This window comes from Polypterus senegalus, chromosome 16 (genome assembly GCF_016835505.1).
Source record: "Polypterus senegalus isolate Bchr_013 chromosome 16, ASM1683550v1, whole genome shotgun sequence".
NCBI lineage: Eukaryota > Metazoa > Chordata > Cladistia > Polypteriformes > Polypteridae > Polypterus > Polypterus senegalus.
Genome location: NC_053169.1, coordinates 6,484,913 through 6,509,662, shown reverse-complemented (window position 1 = coordinate 6,509,662; position 24,750 = coordinate 6,484,913). Strand labels below are relative to the sequence as shown.

Genomic DNA, 24,750 nt, shown 5'->3' with positions numbered 1-24,750 from the left:
TTAACGTTTGACCCGGGTGGAATTGAAGACTTGCATAGTGTGGAGGAGGAACGATCTCCTCAGTCTGTCAGTGGAACAGGACAGTGACAGCAGTGACCTAACAACTAACATAACCAGTAACATAACCACTCCTAAACCTCTCTGGTTACATGTCATTTGATATACGTATTTATTCTTACCAGTTTTTTCTGGTTTTGGCACATTCTTCAATCTAATTTTAGGTTCACTCACAATCCATGCCTGTGGTCACAAGATTTGAGCAGTGACTGAAGGAATGAGATCACAATTACAGGTTCTTGCATAAGGTTGCTGGTCTTACTCTCAGTAACAAGGTGAACGGCCACTTATGAGATACATGTAGCTGATGCACTTGTAGTGGTGTGGACATGTAGTCTGGATGCCCCTGGTTGCCTTTCACAAAAGCTGTACAAGATATGGCCAGCTGGGAGAGGAATGAAGGGCATGCTGGGGGAATTGTTTTTCTTGATAATTTTTTGCTTATCAAGAAGGACTGGAGAAAGTATTTAAGGATAAAATGGCCTTATCAGCCCAGCTGAGCATGTTGCTACTGTGACACTCCCCAGAAAAAAAGAAATATGAATGAATGCCCTTTACCAGCACACCATTATTTTAGTATTAAATGATGGCTTTTGCCCATTTCTGGCCTATAGTGGGTAACACTAAACCCCATACCCCAGACACAACTGCCAACACATAGTCCCAGGTTCAAATTTATTTGACAAAGTGCCTTTGTCATACTCCTTTTAAGGGCGTACTGGCAACACACTGGCAATTCGTTCCATGCCCGAGCTTGTTTGTCCACATGTAACCCCATAAAGTTTAGTTTGTTTGACTAATGTGGTCACTCCGTGCCAGGCCAACCATACCATACCCTTGCCTGCTTGGTAGGGGTGGGCCCGAGCACGGTTCAGTAGCATTCAGGCACAGTGTGATCGCTGTGCCCAAGCACAGAAAATAGACATGATGTCAATGATATGACAAATCAGCAGATTTTTATTCGCACCTTACACATGAACATGAATTGCAGTTGGCAAGAAAATCATTTGTTACCATAACAATCTTCTCGGATATGCAGCACGACTAACAGCAAAATGCTGCGCTGCACACTCAATAAAATCAGCATCCTGCCCTCCATGACTCCAAAACAACCACAAAATAAGTAAAATCATTTTGACCTGCAAGCTCTCACACCGTTTTCAGCTCTTGTTTTGGCCGTACACGAAGTCGCATGGTCATGATGAAAGCATGCCAGCATGTTAAGCGCAGTGTGAGTGCAGGCCAGCAGGGGAGTAGGGAGTGGGGACAACCACACTTGGGTGCGGTACAGAAAACACAGGCCTAGTGTGAGTACTCCCTAAGTCAGTTCATACTGTAACAGTGTAGTACAACACAATCCTGTCCTTCCTTCCTTCTTTCCTTTTCGTACTTTCTTTTTTTCTCCTCCACTCCTCTCCACACAATTTTTGTCTATCTCTACTCCAGACTCTGACTCCCAGGGCGAGGCTGAGATTCTGCTTTTAAGCCGTACTCTGGAGTACTTTCATTGTAACAAAATGTCCACCCAGAAGCATCTCTGGGTCGAGCAGAGCCTCGTAAGGACAGGGGAGCCTGGGCCTTTGAGCACCCTATTGCAGCAAGCAAGAACCCCAACAGGGACACCCATACTAGAGGGATGTTGCCACCCAGCATATTGGGGGGACATGCCAGGGAAGGATACCATTAACCAACCCAGCTGGGATGCCTTTCCCTCCATATCCTCTTTTACACCATTTTTAAATCTGCCACAATAACAAGTGCAGAAAGTGAAGGCATCTGTAGATTTTCTGAATCCACTGTACGTGTTTTGTTTTGTAAGTGGCATATAAATTGCACAGTATTCTGCAAAACTGAGAAAAAAAATAACCTCACCAGACAGAAACATTGATCACGCCTGGCTAAATCTAATCAAATAGTATGTAACTCCTCTGTGAGCCCAAAGAACAGCTGCAGTTCTGTCTAGCATGGATGCCACCAGTTTGTGGATGTAGGCAACGTCAATTTTCATCCACTCTTCTAGCAGCAAATCCCGTGGTTCGGCCAGATTGTGAGATATGACGATACTTCAGAATGTTCTGCTTTGGCAATTATCATCTTGGAAGACTTGGGTAGCCATACTGCGTTGACTCTGGAGATGAAGCTCAAAAGGTAAATACACGATCACTCAGAAGACGAATGTAGCACTTCTGATTTAAGTACATTGTCACCTAAACCAAAGGACCCATTTCCTCATAACTGGAACACCACCAGAACATTAGAGATTCCCTCCCGCTTGAAAAGCACCTTGCACACAGTCCTTTTATAGTGCTTTGTTCAGATTACGACATGTTGGTCACCTTGCATCAATCGAGTACAAGCAGAAATGTGACTCATCAAACCAGATAACACACTACCAGGTGTAAATGGTCCAGCGTTTGTGGCTCTGTGCCCACTGTCACTGTGCAGCTGTTGCCAATAGGTACCCTGCTCCAGATATCCATGGCATGTGGTGAGTGTTCACTCAGAAATAACTTGTTGTGGGCCTGCATTGACTGTCTGCAACAATTCTTGCCTGTTGGCAAAGTAGTTTCCTGTCACAGTGTCTCATTAGCACAGTTTCGCCGATAATCAGCAACTGCTTAAAGATTTGTGGGACAGTACCCTTTGACACACCCGCACACTGCAACTTCCTGTATAGCCAAATGCAATAACCCCTTTTAACCAATCATTCATGTCTGTCGTGTGACCCATTTTTCATGAATAGAACCAAACAGACGCAGCACATCTCTGCTGTTTATCACTCTGTGAACCCAATGGCACATGACATACTGGGGTGCCCTCTGCTGGAATCTGAAGTATTGATCACATCTCAAACGGGCAGTGACTAATTTTTTTTCTTGCAAGCTTAACTTGCTGGCTGTGGTTAATAAAATTATAACAAAGGCTACGTTCACATTATAAGCCTCATCTCTCAGTTCCGATTTTTTTGCTCAGATCAGATTTGCTTATCTTGATGGTTCACATTCATTAGTACAAGTGGCATTGTCTAACTGTACAATGAAGGCATCTGTCCTCCAAAGTGGCACACATGCTCACATTGATTCATTTGTGCACAAATCATTTGTGTCACCACCAACAAAAAAATGTTGTTGAGAATGTTCCAGACATCCCTGGAAAGATCAGGGCACCTGGTGGACATTTTCCTGTCAATCACCCATCCAGCCCCACCTGTCTTTAGGATAAGAGGCTGGCTACTACAGTATAACAAATCGCAACCCCCTAAGAACATAAAAGAACTTCAGTCTTGGATAATAATTGTCACTGTTTTGTTTTTCAAGCTTGTTTCTCAGTGCTATAAATTGCACAGTTACAGTGATACTTTACTAGCTGTGTGCATTTGTCACCACACCCTTTTGTGTGCCCAACACAGACGTACTATGACATTTTATTTGCTAACACAGTTCTGAATCTGAAACCTTAAAAGTTGACTTTAGGGTAAGTGGTGTGGGTGAAATATCTCAGATCCAAATTCTTTGCCACCCTGCAAAAATGGGTCAAGTCTTCATTTTGCGGTCATTACAAGACCACAATATTATGGAAAGTCCCTTTGCAATATTTCATGAAATCGGCTCAGGGATGTTTTTGTAATCCTTCCGGTAATGAAACAGAAATCAAAAATCCCAATTATATGCTGCAGAGCAACAGATGCACGAGCGCTCTCATCCCGGTGACAGCTTGTCTCGGGCACGCTGTGGTTGCACCTCCATTTCTCTTCCTCCTCCTCCTACTCCTCTTCTTCTTCATCTTCTTATTAGTATTTGAAATCTGTCCTCCTGGATGTAAATAGGATCATCCCCTCAGAGGCTTATTGAAATTGAGCCAGAGGTCACAGGTCACGTGTTGTCTCAGCAATCCACTTATCCACCTGCTGCTTGTTCCGATCTTATCGTTTCTTTGAATTTTCCACAGTGGCACAGTAATAGCACTGCAGCCTAACAGTAACGTTCTCCCTGATTTGCTCTGGTTTCCTCCAATAGCCCAAAAACTTGCAGAATCGGGGGACTGCTGATGCTGAGATGGCCCTAGTGTGTGTGTGTTTGTTCACCCCCTATCCAAACATTGCTGCCTTACACCATGTGCTTGCAAAGACTGGCTCCAGCTCCCCTGCAGCCCTGTTTTGGAATAGTGGATTTAGAAGATGGATGAATTTTCCACACTGATGTCTAAAGTTTTCCATCTTCATTATGTTTGACTCGTTTCCTTATATGATTGGTGGTGTAAATTAACCTTCTAAGAGATAAGAAAGTAGTATTGGGGGTCCCGACCATCAGGAATCCCCCATTTATGTGAATACACAAAGTGGAAATGAGGAAGAAATTGGTTGTGTCACCAAACAGTATGGCACTCAACCAGCTCACCATGTGATTGATATGTCTGTCCCTCCACTTCGTGGTTCAACAGACCAAAAACTGACTCCATTTATGTTGAGTGGAGGGCCAGGGTGTCAAGTACAGTTCTGCTTTTGATATAACAATCAAGGAATATTACAGAAAAAATGAAATATATAAATATATATGCAGAAAAAAGTACTGTGAAATGTGGAAAGGGATAATTACATGAAATGTGAATATAAATAAGTCAACGTGTCATGAAAAGTATTTTTGTTGCTTATTTCTTTATGTATTTATTTGATTCTTTATTTATTTATTTCAGGGACACTGCACACAACATGAAATGAAAACTGTCACTTTCACACGTCAAATCTGAGAGGGCGGGCCCTAGCGAGTACTGTGTTTTGATTGGTGAATATACGGTAGAGTGGGTGTAAGCTTTCAGCCATCAACTGCCACATTTACAGCAGACATTTCAGATGCAATTCCCCTATTGATGAATTCTGAGCTTCTTGAATTAATGCCGCCACTTTGCACAGGACTTCTGGGGTAACTTTTCCTTGCATTCGTGTCTGACCCTCATAGGCACAACTTAGAGAATGTGTGTGAGCCACGGAGTTTCCAAGTCAAGCAAAGTGCATACGGCCACTTTACAGATGATTCACCAATCAAAAAACAGCACTCATTAGAGCCCGTCCTCTCAGCCTTTATGAGTGAAGGTGACAGTTTTTCATTTCATGTTATGTGCGGGGGGTCACTGAAATCAATAAATGAAGAAATAATTCAATAAATACATACAGGAGCAAGCAACAGAAACATATTTTGTGACACATTTAATTATTTACACTCACTCATGTTGTTATTATTTATTGAGGATGGCATGGTGGCTCAGGGTTCACTTCCCGGGTCCTCCTTGTGTGGAGTTTGCATGTTCTCCCCGTGTATGTACCCGTGTGTTTCCTTCGGGTGCTCCGGTTTCCTCCCACAGTCCAAAGACATGCAGGTTAGGTGCATTGGCGATCCTAAATTGTCCCGGGTGTGTGCTTGGTGTGTATGTGTGTGCCCTGCGGTGGGCTGGCGACCTGCCTGGGATTTGTTCCTGCCTTGTGCCCTGTGTTGGCTGGGATTGACTCCAGCAGACCCCTGTGACCCTGTAGTTAGGATATAGAGGGTTGGATAATGGATGGATAGATCGTGGCTCAGTCATAACGCTGTTGCCTCACACGATGGAGACCAGGGTTCATCTCCCTCTGTCTGAAGACATGCAGGTTATGTGAATTAGTAACTATAAATTGGCTTGTGTGTGTGTGTTCACCTTTTTTCCTGCCTTATACCCTGTCCTAGCTGGCATAGGCACCAGCCCACTAGTGACCCTGGTCTGGATTAAGCAGGTCACAAAATTGCATTTATTTATTTATTGTCACTTTCATTAATTTGCATATTTATCTGTTTCATTTTGTCTGGTATATTCCTCCTTGCTGTTTTAGGTGCCTTCAGCTCTGTCTCCTTTATTTTAGTGCCCATAAAACCACCAGTCTGATTGCATAAATGAGAGTGGCTTGTTAAATGGACTCTGCCCCTCAACCTGAGGTTATCTGTTATTGGCACTGAGGGAACTGATAAGCAACCAAGTCAATCCATCAGACTTACACTGCCTGTAGGTACTAAAAGTGATTCCACTCTTTAGTGTGTAGTTGCAAATTATTGAATTGAGAAGGTTTAACCAGCCATTCAATTTCTCAATACTTTATTTTATATAGTGCTTTTCTCTAATGTCTTGGTGAATAGACTACACTGCTTGCGGGTACCAAAAATGTTTGAGTGACTTTGCCCTTTTTTATTTGTTGAAATTAATTGAAATAACAAAGTTTGCCAGTCTTTATTTTGTATAGTGCCTTTCTATAAAGTCTTAACCATCAGATCACACTGCCCCCCACTGCCATGGGTGTTGGAGTGATTCTGCCCCTTTGGTTTTTTAGATTCATAGATTTTATTTTATTCTTCAGCCAAACTGGAAGCTTATTTTATTTTATTTTTCTGTCCTCCCTGCCATCTGACCCTTACATTGTAGGGGCCGGGTGGTCTTGTGGCCTCAGAACCCCTGGAGTTTTTGTTTTTTCTGTCCTCCTAGCCATCTGACCTTACTTTATTCTTTGTTATTTTGTATTGCCTAATCTTATTTATATATTTTTATTTTTTATAAACTTTTCTTTCTTTATCTTGTGAGGGACTTAGACCTACATCACTTGTATGAAGATGTGCTATAGAAATAAATGTTGTTGTTGGTGTACATTTAGACATCAATGACAACATCAGTCAACCACTCAGTCTTTTTTCTATATAGTGCCTTTCTACAATGAGCTCTCTGCAAAGCCATTTTCATGGCACAGTTATGGTAATGTGGATTCTACACTGACCACTGTGGAGAGCTGACAATGGCAGCAGCCAAACCAGAGAGGGTGCCAGTCAATGATAGTACCCACTCTCAAACACACACACACACAAACACACATAGCATCAGTCTGTCATGTCTAGCACAGCTATGGAATGTCGGAGGAGCCTGGGTCACCTTTTTTCCTCCTGCCTGTCACATTCCTGAGAAAACCCCATCCTCCTAAGTCTAAGTCCCTCAATAAAGTGGGGCTTAGAGCAACAACGGAGTGCCCACACAAAAATCCAACATGCACACAAGAAGAACATGCCAACACCACACAGTGTCTGTGGATTGTGCCCAGCACTCTGCAGCAGAGCCAACCACTGAGCTATTGTGCCACCCTCAAATATTTACACATGCAAAATCATAAAAATGTTACATTAAGTCATTCTAAGCCCACCAGAGACAAGTAGGTCATAAAATGTTGCATACTGCATTGTTCACAATGCCCAATGTTTTTTAATGCCATTATTTCCAACACTTCCTGTGCCTCCACATATGGAGTGTGTAGTAAAGAATGAAGCCTTTACAAAGCGGCTGAGCCCAACTACTGTAAATAATAAACAAAATGCCTCAAATTCAAAATGAAGATCAAGCCGAGAGATGAAACATTTCCTCCATGCCTTAGCGGGACTCGACGTGCACTCCATGTTTAGCTCACCAGATGCTCAGTTTCTCTCCATGTCCTGTCAGTCACATCCGCTGTGATGATTACCATGACTGTCCTCTCTGCCTCATGTCACTGAATTTTGAAGCATAGGCAAAATTACTCACCTACCACGTTAAGAAATTTATCAGAATGGGCAATTACATCAACCTTCTGCGCTAAGGTGTTGCTGTTTTGGTGCATGTGATGAGGGTACAAAAGTCACAGCCTGCCAATGTAAAGGACAGATAGCAGCTATTTGTTAAGCGTGTTTGGTGCTATGTTGTGGCCTTTTCATGCATGCCCTCCTTCTTTTACGACCTGTGCCTTTTTTAGGTCACGCTGGCCAATATTCCTAAACTTTAAGCCCAAAGGTTTTAGCTGAATACCTGTTGACTCATTGTGTAACCCTGAGCAAATTACTTAACCGGCCAGTATTAGATTATAGTAATTTGAAAACAATTGTGCAATACCACTAATGTGGTCCTTAAAGTTATAAGGTTATAGGGGAGTGAGTGCATCACTTAACTAGCCAGGCCTGACATTGTACTGGAAATATGAAAACAGGACTCTGTACTTGCATGGCACCTTTATGAATAGAAATTGTGTATTAAATGCTCTTATTTATTGTAGATTGCCATGAGATGCTTTTAATTATGGAAAGGTGCAATATAACATGTATTTCATTTTTTTGTGGCTGTGCATTCATAGACGAGTCTTCATTCATAAACACACTGAATCAGCTCTCTACTTGCAGAGTCACTCTATCTGCTGGCCCTCATGCTGCCTAACATGAAGATTTACGCACCACTTTTGCATCTGTAAAGTGCTTTAAAAGGGCACTATAAAAAATACATCCCCAGACATCAGCTGTAGTTATTGGTGCTCCTTTACTCAGAGTTTTGTCTCTTGCTCATGTCCAGTTTTTTTTTTTTATTTAATATTTTTCTTATTTACTGTACATTATGTTGAATATTTTGTTACGGGAAAAATATTTGGTCCTCTTTTGTGTTATGTTTTGAATATTCTTTTCTTTAGTTATTGTTTAATTAGCTTTGTTTAATTGTTTATTATATTTTGTTTATTTTTACATTGTTGTGTTTATGTTAAGTTATATGTCCTGTCCCCTTAAAATAGAGTATCAGGGGGCGGGGCAACCATGACATTCAGCTGGAGAACCTCCATTGGCCTCAAAGTCAGGGCAGAATGACATTTAGCTTGATGACCACCTTCAATCTATGCATTTGAGGCACAGAGTTCGGTCCTACAGAATGGCCTTGTTAGTTATTAAGTTTGAATCATCTAGTTAAGTATTATTTTGGGATTTTCCATTTTTTGAATTTTTGGACTTTGCATTTCAATTTTAGACTACATTTATTTACTCTGACTATCCTCTTTAGACGTAATTTTTTTTGGTTAATTGTGTTTCTTTTTTCTTGTCTCACATTTTTCTTTTTTTTAATTGTACCATACGATTTTAAGAGATTTTAGGGACTAAGAAATGCTTTTGTCCTGAAGACCAGTGCTTTCATGGTAATCCCCTCTCCCGAGGTGCAGTTTTGAATAATTTTGTCATTACTTCACCCTTTTAAAGCCTTAGCCATGTTCTGGGGCTAGGCTAAATGGGGAGGAGGCTTATGTTTTTTTGGGGGTGTTCCAGACCAGGGGAGTATTGGTCTGGTCTGGGATTTTTTGAGGCATTTACCCTTTCACTGTGCTTTTGTCGGAGGCCCCATAACATCACATTTCTTGGATCCACAATCTTTTATTTAGAAAGGACCATGGCCTAGTGCAGCATTTCTCAACCTTTAAGTATTTGCGACCCGAGTTTTCATAACAGTTTTAATCGTGCCCCCCCTAACTTTTTTTGAAAGGAGCCCACTAACACCAATTTGTTCTTTTTTAATTAATGATATATCATAGATGCATATTTTATTATACCTACTTAACTTTTATCAACATTTATCTAACTCTATATTTATTTTTCTAGTATCAGAATATAGTTTAAGTTAATTTGTTTTGGTTTCAATAGATGTATTTTTCATATTTTTGATTCTTGTTTTCTTTTTTTCACATCTTCGCGCCCCCCTTTTTGTTACTTCGCGCCCCATAGTTTGAGAACCACTGGCCTATTGGCTGAGGAGTTAGACTGCAGAGTTCAAGGCTAATAGTTCAATCCATACCTCAGGTTCATCAGAACATATGGCTTGGTCCTGGCCACCCTGCTCTGCAACATCTACTCATGCACAGTCCTAAGGAGTCAATATGGAGCTGACAGTCAGTCCAATAGAAACCTCTTTTAGTATGTGAGAGGAAAGTCACACAGACTTAGGGAGAAACTCCACACCAAAAATGAATGGTCTTTACTCCACCGATCCTGAACTGGGTAAGCAGGTTAGAAAACAGAGGGATGGATGTGTTACCCTGTGCAGCTTCTTCTAGCTTCTGTGATGTTCTCACCCATATTCTTTCTCATTACATACATGAGCTTACATCAGTCTAAACTTCAATAAACATACGCGCTTATTTTTCTAGCACCTTCCTGTAGTCAAAGCCATCCTAATGTATTTTACCATTTGGTTAAACTCTTAAAGTCAACACTTCACCAGCTTATTCAGGAGGGCACTGCATCCAGTACCTTACCCTCTAGGCCACACAGCTCGCACCCAGATCCCCAGTCTCCTGTGCTTGTCTCATTTCATTGTGTTTATTTGACAGGGGAGGATGACGATGATGAAGAATGTGGTGAGGAGAAACTCCCATCTTGCTTTGATTATGTCATGCACTTCCTGACTGTGTTCTGGAAAGTTATGTTTGCCTTCGTCCCTCCAACGGAGTACTGGAACGGCTGGGCTTGCTTCATTGTGTCCATCTGCATGATTGGTCTTCTGACAGCTTTCATTGGCGACCTGGCTTCCCATTTTGGCTGCACCATTGGGCTGAAGGACTCCGTGACAGCCGTAGTGTTTGTGGCTTTGGGGACCTCCGTACCAGGTAAAGTCATCTCTTTAACTGTCTCATTTCTCACTTCTGCTCACTTTTTGAAATGTAAATGAGATGCTAGGTACAAGTGTCCGGGTGGGGGTGCACAGTGGCCCTGGAGTGTCAGCCTTCTGATGTGACTCCTGAGAAAGGCTACAGGAGGCACCAGAGTTGTTGACACCTTCCTCAGATGGGTGGGCAGCAGTTCCTGCTGTCATGGTCAGACACACTGAAGCGGGGGGTCATATAATATAAAGCATGGGTGATTTGCGGACACCTTGGCACTCTGCTCACTGAAGGCACTGGATCTTATGTGTCATCTAATCAAAATCCCTTAAAGTCAAGGATGTTTGTACAACAGTTCATTTCAGAGAGCTAGCTAGCTCGACGAATAAGTCATTACTGTATATAGTTACTTTTACCATGTGCACATTCTCAATCCCACATATTCCTGTCCATTCAGCCTAAAATCGTGTTGGCTTTCAGTACCTTTGACTTAACAGCCTGTGGATTCATCATACTTCATTTATGATACAACTTCAATATACTGTATATAAATAGGGGCCAGATATATAGTGCCTTTCACCATACATGCATTCTCAGTCTCACTTAAGCCACACATTTGTCAGTTTTCAGCTACTTTGATTTAACAGCCCGTAGATTCATTCTACTTTATCATACAAGATAAATATATATAAGTAAAAGCCAAATATATAGAGCCTTTCATCACACATACATCCTCAAACCCACTTAACATGGTACATTCAGCCGCAATTCTGTCCATTTTCAGCTACTTTGATTTAACTAACCTTCAGCATACTTCATTTATTATACATGTTTAATATATGTAAGTACAACAACAACATTTATTTATATAGCACATTTTCATACAAACAGTAGCTCAAAGTGCTTTACATAATAAAGAAAAATAAAAGACACAATAAGAAAACAAAATAAATCAACATTAATTAACATCGAATAAGAGTAAGGTTCAATGGCCAGGGGGGACAGAAAAAAAATTCCAGACGGCTGGAGAAAAAATAAAATCTGTAGGGATTCCAGACCATGAGACCGCCCAGTCCCCTCTGGGCATTCTACCTAACATAAATGAAACAGTCCTCTTTGGATTTAGGGTTCTCACGGAAGGGCTTGATGATGATGGTCACGTAGAGTTCTGCCTTTAAATCCATCCATCATTGTTGGAGCAAGTAAATGCAGGATATAGTGCCTTTCATCACACATACATTCTGAAATCTATTTAACCCTGAAAATTCAGCCACACAGTTGTCAGTTTGCATCTGCTTTCATTTATTTACCTATAGATTCAGAGTACTTCATGTACTACACATGCTCAATAAATGTCAGTGAAGGCCAGATATATAGCACCTTTCATCACACTTGCATTCTCAAATCCACTTAAGCCAGCAAACCTAGTCCCAATTCTGTCAGTTTTCAGCGACTTTGATTTACTTGCCCATGAATTCATCATACTTCACTCAGTCGGACAGTTCAATATATGTAAATGAAGTCCCAGATACTGTATATAAATATGTATATATATATTGCACCTTTCATTATGCACACATTCTCAGACCCACTTAACTCTGTACACTAAGCCCAGTTCTGTCAGTTTGTAGCTACTTTGATTTAACCATTGATTCAGCATGTTTCATTCATTATACATTTTTAATATACAATATGTAAATGAATGCTGGATATACAGTGCATTTCATCACACATATGTACTCAGATCCATTTAACCCTGCAGACTCAGCCCCAGTTCTGTCAGTTTGCAGCTGCTTTGATTTATTTGTCTATAGATGCATCATATGTTAATTATTGTGTATAAGTGTATTATGTATAAGTGAAGGCCAAATATATGGCACCATTCATCACACTTATATTTTCAAACCCACTTAACCCTGTATATTCTGACTGACTGTATATTCAAATCCAGTTAACCCTGCAAATTCAGCCCCAGTTCTTTTGGTTTTCAGCTACTCTGATTTGTTTGCCTACAGATTCAGAGTATTTCACTTACTACACATGCTCAATAAATGTCAGTGAAGGCCAGATATATAGCACCTTTCATCACACATGCATTCTCAAACCCACTGAAGCCTGCCAACTGAGTCCCAATTCTGTCAGTTTTCTGCAGCTTTGATTTAATTGCCCATAGATTCATCACGTCATTCAATCTGGAAGTTCAATATATGTAAATTAAGGCCAGATATATATAGTGCCTTTCATAATGCATGCATTCTCAGACCCACTTAAACCTGTAGACTCAATTTTCAATTCTGTTGATTTTGACCTTTGATGTAACTCTGTGGCAGACGGCCAGGGCCCATACCCAAACGGGACGCCTCCACACTGGGAGGACCGGGGGAGCCAGCCTACCCAGAGTGTTACCTCCCCTGGAGTGCTAGATGACAGCCCCCCAAAGTTGCAGCAGTGCATAGGACTCCATGGGAGTTGGGAGTTTGGTGCAGCCCTGTTGGGATCCGTGGGCGCTGCTAGGGGGTGCTGTTGTGTGCTGCTGAACCCTACAGAGCACCTCTTCCGCCACACCAGGAAGTGCTCCAGGTGCTTGATGACCTATTTACGGCTGGCTTCCCTGGTGCTCCCAGCGTGTAGGCGTCCCGTCCCCCGGCCGTCTACCACACTGCCTATAACTCCATAATATATCACCCAATATATAATTTCAGTATGCAGCACTATATGAAAGGCACTATATACAGTTATCTGGTCTTCATTTACTTATATTGAATGTGCAGATTGAGTGAAGTATGACGACATCTGAAGTATGGACACATCTTTACATTTTAGAGCAGAGATAAGTTGATTGTTAGTTTATATAGTGCCTTTCATAGAAAGCCCTATAATATCCCTTCAGCCAGCACTTTCAATTAATACAGGCTCATCTTGTAATTGTTCAGTATATAGCACCTTTTATAATTACAATGGTCTGAAAATGTTGTAACATGAAGTTTGAGGAGCAAGTTTCTGAAAATGTTTCTGTTATACGGCACCTTTCATACTGAGTATGGTGACAAAATATTTAAAATATAAGAATATTTTTTCTTCTTCTTTACATAGCTACATTTCACATTATTTCTTTATAAGGTAAATCAACTTATTATTTAAGAAAGAAACAGACCTGATTCCATATTGCCATTTTAGACATGTGACTTAGTTTCTATGCACTCGACTTCTTTTTGAGTCCATTAAGGCCAACCTTGTCCACCTCTGTCCCTCATCTTGAAATCCTTGTGATACTAAAGTGGTTGAGTGGACTTAATGTGCTTCATGTCCATCTAACCATATCATTTAATGTCTTCAGAGAGACAATACACATCATGTGTTACTTTCCTTTATGTAACTTTCTCCTTAATTTTATCAAGTACCTTTTTATTTATGAGTGAAGTGTTCTTGATTTTATAGAGCCACTTTCAAATATGAGACTAGCTTTCTGTCCCCTTGACTCTTTGTATTTTATGCCTAATCTTCTCCAACTCTGTCCTCGGTCCTGAACTCTGTGTGATGCTAAGGAGCCCCAGTGGACTTTATCTTCTCAACATCCAGCTGCCCACAACACCCAGTGTCTGCAAAAGGATAGGCATCTTCACAGAGCAGAGGTCGAAAGACATTTGACAGGAATGTCAGGCAGTGAGGTAACTGGAGTGTGACGTTAATGAGAGTAAATAAGACATCAGTCAGGCTCACGTCAGGCTAATTGCTCATCCATTGCAAGCCGGAGTCTCGGAGTTGCGTTGCTAATGTTCACTTGTCATTCACTTGATGAGAGGAGCTCAGCGGCCAGAAATGTCAAATGCAGCGTGGCTTCCAATGAGCACCTCGCTGTGTTTACCAAAAGCCACGTAACTGGAAAATGAACCGCACATTGTCATTTGCGCTCTGGATAGACTGTCCCCAGTGGGTGGCAGGAAAAAAGAAAGTGTCAGTTAAACTGCAGAAATGGGTTGATGAATTCTGTCAGGTTCATAGTTTGGGGTCTTTTTGACACCCATGCTGCTCTTCACAGCAGCTCTTTTTTGCTGATTCTATAAGGAAAATAAATTGTAACAAGAGATCATAAGCTGAACTTGGGGCAATTCACATGAATCATTATAGAGGAATAACATAGGAGTGGACGGGGCTTATAGGAGAACTTGAATTGTTTACCCACTGAGGGGCTAATGGCCTTACACCTGTGCCTGTGACAGCCTCATCTACTGGTTGGTACAGGACATTAACCTCACTGCACTGGGCAGGTGAGATGGCAGGAATCCCACACCTGATTATTGCCTGTTTGGAGTTTGTGGGTTGTCCTCGTGTCCATGTGAGTTTTCCTACAGTTCTCTCCTTTTTTCTGTGACATCCCCAAAGATGGGGATGTGGCATTTTACATGATAGGATGATATTTGCAAGCTGGCAGTCTTTAGGAGCTTCTCAAGCGTGAAAGAGTTTCACAAAGCACCTTATGATAAATGCTATCTGGTCCCGGTGTCTGATTTGTTAGATTTCATCCTTTTTAATTCAAGCAATACTTCTTCCTCTACACTTTCCAAGTCACTAGGTACCTCCTTAGTAGTCCATTTTACATTAGGGAGGTTACTGACTTCTTCACATGAGTAAACTTATACTTATATAATAAAAGCCTGACATCTAACACCATCCACATATCACCCACCTAATCCTGTGTCCCATAGTGATCAGTCTGATGTCTCATCTCCTGCAGTGAAGACCTTCTTTTATAAAGTAAGAGTCTGATATCTGACCCTGTCCACATCTCCCCTGCCTAATCCCATGTCCCATAGTGAGGACCTTCTCTTATATGGTAAAAGCCTGACATCTGATCCCACCCACATTTTGCCTGTCCAATCCATATGTCCTGCAGCGAGGACTGCCTCTTCTATGGTTGGAGTGTGACATTTGACTCCACCCACATCTTATCCACCCAATTCCATGTTCCTCAGTGGTGGTAATGGTGGTGGTGAATTTGTTTAGAGGACTTGACATCTGGATGTTTTGTTGTCTTTTTTTTCCTCAAGTCATTAATTTTAAAACATTGTCAGTCTAAGTCATTCCATTGACCCACATTGCCATCTGCTGGTAATCAGGGGAACTGTACAGAAGAATGAGTGAACTGAATGCTATTTCCTCAGCACTCCAGTAGAACAGCTGCAGGACCTTGACTTTCAAATATGTCCACACTGTTAGATTAACCTTTTTTCCAATAATGCGTAGGATCCTACTTAGCCTCTAGAACAGCATGACCTCTTTGAGTGATGGATTCAAGTGCTGGAAACACTCATTATGGGTTTTAGTTCGCAATGACTCCGTGATGTAATCTAGTTCCCTGCACATTTTTCAGCCACAGACCTTCCATTCCATCTTATCCTAAAGGTGTTCTGTTGGACTGGGATGTGAGTATATTGCAGGCCATTGGAGTAAACCGACGGTTCTTAACCTGTGGGGCGCGCCCCCCGAAGTAACAAAAAAGGGCACGCGGAGATGTGAAAAAAAGAAAACAAGAATCGAAAATATGAAAAATACATCTATTGAAACCAAAACAAATTAACTTAAACTACATTCTGATACTAGAAAAATAAATATAGAGTTAGATAAATGTCGATAAAAATTAAGTAAGTATAATAAAACTTATAGCTGTGTACTGGCAGCAAAAAATATAGGAATACATTTTATTAGGGTTTCAAAAAAACGTCGCAAATACTTAAAGGTTGAGAAACACTGGAGTAAACAGAAGTCAGTGTCCTGTCTGTGACAACGTGTATAATCCATTTAGTAAAGGGTCCACTGTGTTCACAAATGGTTGTAACAACAATACTTAGATACGTATGGCTTTCATATGATACTTATTGGTGTTAAGAGGCCTAAACTGTGCCAGGTTTTCACCGGACTTCTGTACCAGCACCAGTAGTCTGTAGTGTTGACAGAAGGCGGGAAGGACTCACCTGCCATCTGCATATCACACCAGAAATGGACACTCATCAGGCCAGGGTGTATTTTTCCAGGTGAACTGGAGGAAATTAGGTCAGCAAGGCCTATCCTCCCACTTACACCTGTCAATCCATTATCTGACTTACCTAAAACAGTTCATTGTCACAGAGGGCCATCACTTGGGGGCAAGGTAAAAAGTAAACCCTACCATAAAATTGCATTCTCAAACCTGCTTAATCCAGTCAGGGTTATTATGGGTTGGGGCCTATCCTGGCAGCACTGTGCGCTAAGCAGTAGGCTACCCAGGAATGTGTGCCAATGGGACAGAATCAGGTAGACAGAATCTTACTTTACATGTCAGAGTCTGGCTAATGTTGTTAAATCAGTGCATTTCTGCATTGTGTAGCTGAAGAGTCGAATCCAAATCTGGAAAAAATGAAAATCCCATTTCAATAGCCATGTTAGAGCCCATGAGGCAACACACAAAAACCATTCAAACAACAGTCCTGGAGAAGGAGCTGCTTAAAGAGCTTCTTAAGGCTTATCATAAAAGGACCCCATTAGAGGCTTGAAACAATAAAGAAAGAAAGAAGCTCGTCTGAGTGTCATCGGCCATCTCGTTACAAGTGGATTACGCTTGCTCCGAATGCTAAGCCACTGCTTAGTTGGCGCAGCCTGCAAACTTAGCTGATCACAAAGCCGCTTTTGTAAAAAGAACGCAATTATGCGAGGAAACACAAAGCAAAGGCTCCTGTCACACCGTCATCTGTGGGGGGAAAAGAAGCAGAAAAGTCACCTTTGTGTTGCCTTTCCTTACTAGTACAGAATGACGCCATAAGAAGAAGAAGAATGAGAAGACATTGCATTTTTATAGCTCTTTTCAAGACACACAAAGTGCCTTACATAGAAAGTGGGGAGCAACTTCAACCATCACCAATGGGCAGCATTCACCTGGATGAATCAACAGCAGCCATTTTGTGCCAGAATACTCACCACATATTAGTTAGGGATGAGAAAGCCAGTTAGCCAATACGGGAGAGGGAATGATTAAGGGTCCAGAAGTTAGGATATAGTGGGTTGGACAATGACTGACTGACATCAGGATACACCCTTCTCTTTATGAATGATGCCCAGGGAACTTCTATGCCATGGAGAGTCAGGACTTTGTTTTTATGTCTCGTTTGAAGGGTGGCATCATTTTACAGCACAGTTTGCCCATCACTGTACTGGGACTTTGGGATCCACATACAGCTCACAGGGTAAGTGCCCTATGATCTCTGATGGCCACACTGTGGCCTGTAGTGGGCATCTCACAGCTCCCAAACCCTTAACACAACCATACAAACTTAGTTTTGGTGCAATCAAACAACTTTTGTTTTACAATAGCTTACACAGGTCTCTTTCTCTCCAGTACACAACTATAACACACGTCAGTTTCCTTCCATTTCTCCTAGGTGAGCTTAGTCCAACTCTCCCAACTGTGACCCCCGAATGGAAGGAAGCAGCCCCTTTTGTGCCAGACCCAGAAATATTTCTGGTGTCAAGGAGGAAGCCTTTAAAAGTTGCATCAGCCCTTCCCAAGAGCTCCTCCTATCTGTGCCCACATCGCAACACACACACACAGTAAATTGCAATTGCTGCATTTATTCTTTTTCTTATTTACATTTTTTGGTTCATCAAATAAACTAACTGTACATTAACATTTTCATAGAAGTGACATTGTTTAATTATGTTTGCTGTTGAAGTTGTATTTACTGTTTTGTTTTTTTTACTACACATTTCAACAAATTTAATTTGACCAGAGGTTTCCAAAATTTGTATGGAACTGTATAATATAGATACACATACATAAACACATGGTATATACTGTAGATATACAGTATAATGTGAAAGGCAAGAGAAATAGCTAAATAAAGGGTTGGGGTCCCAGAGGATGCTTCATTTAATTGTGAAGTGTCTGAAGGGCAAAAGAAAGACACCTTAGTGTGAAAAAGTAAATGGCCACAGCTGGCAGCTGAAAGCAGGGCTTCTGGGTATGGCGCTCCGTACCTCTCTGAAGCTCGTCCACGGCTAAATGTTGACTTCTAATTCACTAATGTCTTAAATACCGTCAGGACTGGAATGGGTGTGGCTTGTGGTGTCACGGCAGAAGTGAAGTCACATGTCATCAAGAGACTAACACATTCTTGGCACAGAAATGCAAAATACTGTATGTCAGTGACAGTGCAACACCTTCAAATCCTGTGTTTCCTTTTACCCAAATCCGCAAAACAATCCCCATGCGCATTTGTCTGACAATACATATACAGTACATACATACATACACACACACATAAACACACACGGTACTGGTCAAACATTTTAGAACACCCCCATTTTTTTCTTGTTCTTATTGAAATGTTAGAAGTCTGTGTCAAATGAATAACCTGAAATGGTACAGAGGTAAGTGGTACGTAAACTGCCAGAGGTTCAAACAAAATAAATACAAATTTTAATAACTGGAATGTAATTTTCAGAGTTATACAAAAGAGCCACTTTTGGGGAATAAATAAAGGGTTAACAATGCACAGCTTTTGTGGAACTAAATGAAGCCTTGAAAGTTGATGCCAACAATTCCTGCAGGTGTCCCAAATTTTGTGGATTACTTATAAACCATCTGTTTGTAGAAAAGAAGTATGGGAACAAACTGTGTTACTACACCATCTGATGCATTTTGGGTGCATTTCATAGTGCACTGTATGTACTCCCCTGCCATAGCAACACCACACCCATAGGTGCCCCATTAATTTAATCTCACTATGCTCACATGTTTGATGATTATATAAACACAGCACATTATATTTAAAATGAAAGAGACAGTGGACCTTACTGGGTGTTCAAGAGTCTACCTGACAATGACAGAGGTGGCAAAATTATAGACAAGTGAAGGAATTATTGGTTCAGGAAAGGGAGTGCAATACATAAAAAGTTCAAAACTGAACTTAAGGTTTCAGGTCTAACTAAATAACAAAGGTACCTAACTATCACGTCCTCAAGGAAATCAGTGGAAATTAAGGGGAAGTGCATTTGAGGCTTAAGCCAGGAGGCACTTGTTTATGCAAAGAGCTATGGGACTCTGAAACAAACTACCAAGACATGGTGCTGATGCAGAAACCTTGACAACCTTTAAGAAGAATCTGGATGAGATTTTGAGACAGCTTAGCCATTCGCTAAACACATGGACTTAATGAACTGAATGGTCTCTGATTTGACACATTTCTTAGGCGACTGGTGCACTGTCCACGGCTGGCCACTTCCTGTGCTCACCTACACCACAAAACACCCTCTTCTTCAATCCCATAGCTTTCATTCCTTCCTTACACTGGTTGAGCTTTTGTTCATTGATTTCTTCCCAACTCCAGGCTCAATAGGAGGCTGATTAGAAGGAGCATTTCAGCCTGGGGCTAACATAATGTCCATGTTAATCTTTTAGATGTATTTAAGGTTTACCGAGCAGCCCTTAAAAGTCCTGGTGGTGCCCTTGAGAGATGCACCCAAGTGACTCCAAGAATTCTTGAAAGGTCCCCACACGATGAAGTTGCACAGGAGAGTACCAGACTAGCTGCCCTTTCCAGTACTCTGTACTACCCTGCCCTCTAGTGGCAGAAACAGCTACAGCATTAATACAGCCACTAGTCCTCATTGTGTATAAATATACAGTATGCCACTAGCATATAATTCTATATAAGCTCACTAGACAAAAATAGTAATCACGCTTGCCTAAATCTTATCTAGTAGCGCGTAACTCCTCCCAGAAACCAAAGAGCAGCTACAATTTAGCCAAAAATCCACAGCATGCAGTTCCTTTTTCAGTTCAGAAAGTGTTCGGAAATGGCTTATTGTGGGCCTGCATGGACTGTCTGCCGCAATTTTTGCCTGGTAGCAAAGTGGCTCGCCATCACTATACGTGATACATAGCAACAGTCCTTATCTGTGAGTGCCACCTTTCTCCCACAATTCTGGTGACGATTTGTGGTTGACTGCAGTGTACACCACTGCTAGAAGGTCCATTTGACATGACACTTTTACTCATTTGCAAATTTGACAACTTTCTGTACACTATGCCCTTTCTGTCATGTGGTCCATTATTCATGGAGTGAACCAAACACACATGGCACACCACTGCTCCTCGTCACTCTATGAACCCCAGAGCACAGGACACAGCTATCTGTAGGACATCATTAATACTGGGATTCCTTCTGTTTGTGTCTGAATTATCCATCACCTCTTACACGGGGGTGACTCATTTTTTGTATAGTGAGCTTATTCTATATACACACTACATGTTACATTACATTACATTGCATTGTGTTGTGCCATGTCATGTTATGTTACATTTATTACATTACATTATGTTCTCTCATGTTGTCACGTGATGTCATATTATTCTATGTTATGTTACATTACATTTTTCTGACAGGTCATATTGGTGTTATTTCACACCATTTCAGGTTACACTATGTTATATTACACCTTGTCAGGCTATGTTACATTACATTATGTTGTGTCATGTCATGTCACTTTATGTTATATTACACCATGTTGTTATATCTATTATGTTATGTTCTGCTACATTCCTTTTCATCGCACTATGTTGTGCCAGGTTATGTTATGTTACCTTATGTTGTGTTATATGTCGTGTTAGATTACTTCACATTACATCATACTCCCCTCTCATGTTATGTTGCTATTAAGCCAGCGTTTCTCAACCTTTAAGTATTTGCGACCCGAGTTTTCATAACAGTTTTAATCACGCCCCCCCCCTAACATTTTTTTGAAATGTAGATGCATATTTTATTATACCTACTTAACTTTTATCGACATTTATCTAACTGTATATTTATTGTTCTAGTATCAGAATGTAGTTTAAGTTAATTTGTTTTGGTTTCAACAGATGTTTTTTTATATATTTTTGATTCTTGTTTTCTTTTTTTCACATCTTCGCGCCCCCCTTTTTGTTACTTCACGCCCCCCTAGGGGGGCCCACCCAACAGGTTGAGAACCACTGTGTTAAGCTATGTTATCACAACATGTCATTTACACTACATGACATTGTGTTGTGTCAGGTTAGGTTATCTTATATTACACCATGTCATGTTACGTTACATTACATTATGTTCTGTCATGTCGTGCTGTTATGTTACATTACATTTTTCTGTCATGTCATGTTGTGGTTTTGTTATGTTATATCACACAATTTCAGGATACGGTATGTTATATTACACCCTTTTTACAGCTATGTTACATTGCATTATGCTATGTCAAGTCATGTCAGTTTATGTTGTATTACACCATGTTATGTTACATTATGTTGCTTCACATTATGTTATGTTAGGTACTGCTATGTTACTTTACATCACACTATGTTGTGTTACATTATGCTGTGTTATATGATGCCATGTCATGTTACATTGTTTCACATTATGTTATGTCATGCTATGTTACATCACATTATTGTGCCATGTAATGTCATAGATAGATAGATAGATAGATAGACAGATCATGTTGTGCTGTATTATGTTATATTACATTACTTTCTGTTCTGTTGCCATGTAATCTAATATTATATTATATGACAAGTAAAATGTTAAACATCTGTGTGAAATATCATGAAAATCAATGCTAGAGTTTGTTAATATTTGTCACACACAGCCTGTAACAATAGTTGCACTCTTTTTATTTCAGCACAACACCCTCATTAATTTCTTTGTCTGTTGGCATTATGGAGTGAGTAGGCCGCAGTTTGCCCACTTTGATAGCATTTGGCGCCCCTTGACTTATTTGTCCTCCTTTTTTTTTCCACAGACACCTTTGCCAGTAAGGTGGCTGCCATCCAAGACCAGTACGCTGATGCCTCCATTGGGAATGTGACAGGCAGCAATGCAGTGAACGTGTTCCTGGGCATCGGTGTGGCCTGGTCCATCGCTGCCATCTATCAGAACGCCCATGGGAGGGATTTCAAGGTGGACCCGGGCACCCTGGCCTTCTCCGTGACCCTCTTCACCATTTTTGCTTTCATAAGCGTGGCCGTGCTGATGTATCGGCGAAAACCAGAGATCGGAGGAGAGCTGGGCGGCCCTCGGACTCCCAAGATTCTGACCACGTTACTGTTTGGTTGCCTCTGGCTGTTGTACATTCTCTTCTCGTCTCTGGAGGCCTACTGCCACGTCAAGGGCTTCTGAGGAACCCTTCATTTACAGAATGAGCTGCGCCAATACAGTGACCAAGCTTTTCTTTTCTTTTCATTTCTTTTGTTTCCCAACTTGGATGCAGCTGGGGGGCATTCACTTTGTTTAGGTAGAGGAAAGAACTGTGCACCTGGGGGCACGTTTTCAAATCGGATCCCTTTCACTCGTTTCCACGGATGGAATCAGACATAAGGAAAACGAGTACATTATAATAAAAGGAGAAGCGTGAGGACAGTGAGGAGCGAGCCCAAGATTTTTTTCTTTTTTTTTTTTTTTTTTGCCAACAACGAAGGAAACGTCATTGTGCTAAGAAGGGGAGAGACGATCAACAAACTGTTGGACTTGCTGGATGCAGAATGTCAGCATCAAGTAACAAGCCACAGAGCAAGCGGCCACCATCACAGCCCACAATGGGCAGAACTCAGTGCTGTGGTGCCACGCTCTGTGCTCACCTACTCACAGGTTGCCACGGTGATAAGCCATTCGTGAGGTCAGATGGGTGGCCCAGGGCCTTTAGGTCTAACTCTACACTGGTGGCTTTTAAGGGGGAGAAGTAAGCAACAAACAGGCCAAAATGTCTGCTGTAGGAATCATTTCAGGGCAATTCAAGTGGCTCTCTACACACAACAAGAATTCTCTTTATTACTAGGAATCAATTCTGATTTTGGGGCTGAGGCTGTGAATTTTATATTAAGTGTAAATAAATTAATAGCAATAGCAGCTTTCTTCTCCCCCAACAGCCAGTACTGACAAGAAGCAATGTCAAGCCGCAGCTGACCACACATTAAATCCTCAGTGGCAAAACTGTGCAGAGGGCGGCCTGAGCAAACGCTTTATCAGCTGCCCCTGGAATGCCTGCCCCGCCCAACCTCCAAGCCCCGCCCCATCCCATCATGCCCAGCCCTTTTGGAAGCAGGCTGAGCAAGGAGAAAGTGCAGCATTGGTGGACTGGTCAGAGGCAAACCCAATTAACACTTAGAATGGCTGCGCCAGTCCTTTGTTACTGTTCTTACCAGTCAGGAAAGTTTCCGAATTCATTTCTCGTGCTAAGAATTAGCACGTGTGGTGTAAGCAGAAGCCTCGCCAACCTTTAAGGAGGATCTGCATTAAATATGGGGACAGCTGAGCTATTAGTTAAACAAAAAAGCGACAAGTGGACTGAATGGTCTCTAGTCGTTTGTCAGATTTCTTATGTTTGTGAATTTCAGTGGTGTTTTTTCCGCAGTTAATTCCTCCAGAGACTTTTCTGGTAAGGTTATCGGGTGTATGTGTTGTCTCCAAAACCGTCTTGATTTTTAGTTACGTGTGGCAGTCCGTTACTAGACTACGGTTCCCAGACATTGCATGATGCCACTTGCGCGATGCTTCAAAATCCGGCGCCTCACGTCATTTAGTGGCTGCGGGTTTTTTTTTTTTTTGCAAAGTCTTTATCTCGTGCATATATTTAAGTTTAAATGAATTTCAAATTTCTAAAACCTAGGAAGTGATTGCAAGATTACTGCAAGTTCATCAAAATAGCGTTATTTTAAAAATGTTGCAAATGTTTTTGAAATTTCACAAAACAGACAGGAAGTTATTCCTAGAAAATTTTGAAATTCACTTAAAATTCCGCAATGAACAGATTATTTTAATTGACTTTAAATGTATTTGAAATATTGAAAAATAGGCAGTATATTATTTTTCAAATATTGCCAATTTATTTTACATTTCTCAAAATGGACAGAAAGTGATTGTGCTATTACTCTAAATGTATTTGAAATGCTTAAATATATGATGGACAATATTTAAAATGTATTTACATGTTTCAAAATGGGCAGGAAATGACAATATTTTATTTTTAAAATATTGCAGATTTATTTAAACTATCTTGAAGTGACCCGAAAGTTAGTTTAGATTTACTTTAAATTCATTTGAAATATTTCAAATCAGACCGAATGTTATTTTTAAAATATTGCAGATTTATTTAAGATATCTTGAAGTGGCCAGGAAGTTATTGTAAAATTACTTAAACTGCATTTAAAATATTTAAAAATAATAATATGTTGGAAATGTATTACCTGCTCTAAGAAT

The 24,750-nt window shown here is 41.0% G+C and overlaps 1 protein-coding gene across 6 annotated transcripts in view; it reads left to right on the top strand.

The window, feature by feature from the left end:
* slc8a1b (solute carrier family 8 member 1b) overlaps positions 1–22,730 on the top strand; it is a 258,958-nt gene extending 236,228 nt beyond the window's left edge. For all 6 annotated transcript variants that reach the window (XM_039738916.1, XM_039738919.1, XM_039738920.1 and 3 more), the window contains 2 exons: positions 10,226–10,501; positions 22,298–22,730. In XM_039738916.1, the coding sequence (XP_039594850.1) occupies positions 10,226–10,501; positions 22,298–22,674 (653 nt within the window). In that variant the 3' untranslated portion in view covers positions 22,675–22,730. The remainder of the gene's footprint in view (positions 1–10,225; positions 10,502–22,297) is intronic.
* The last annotated feature ends 2,020 nt before the right edge of the window (positions 22,731–24,750 follow it).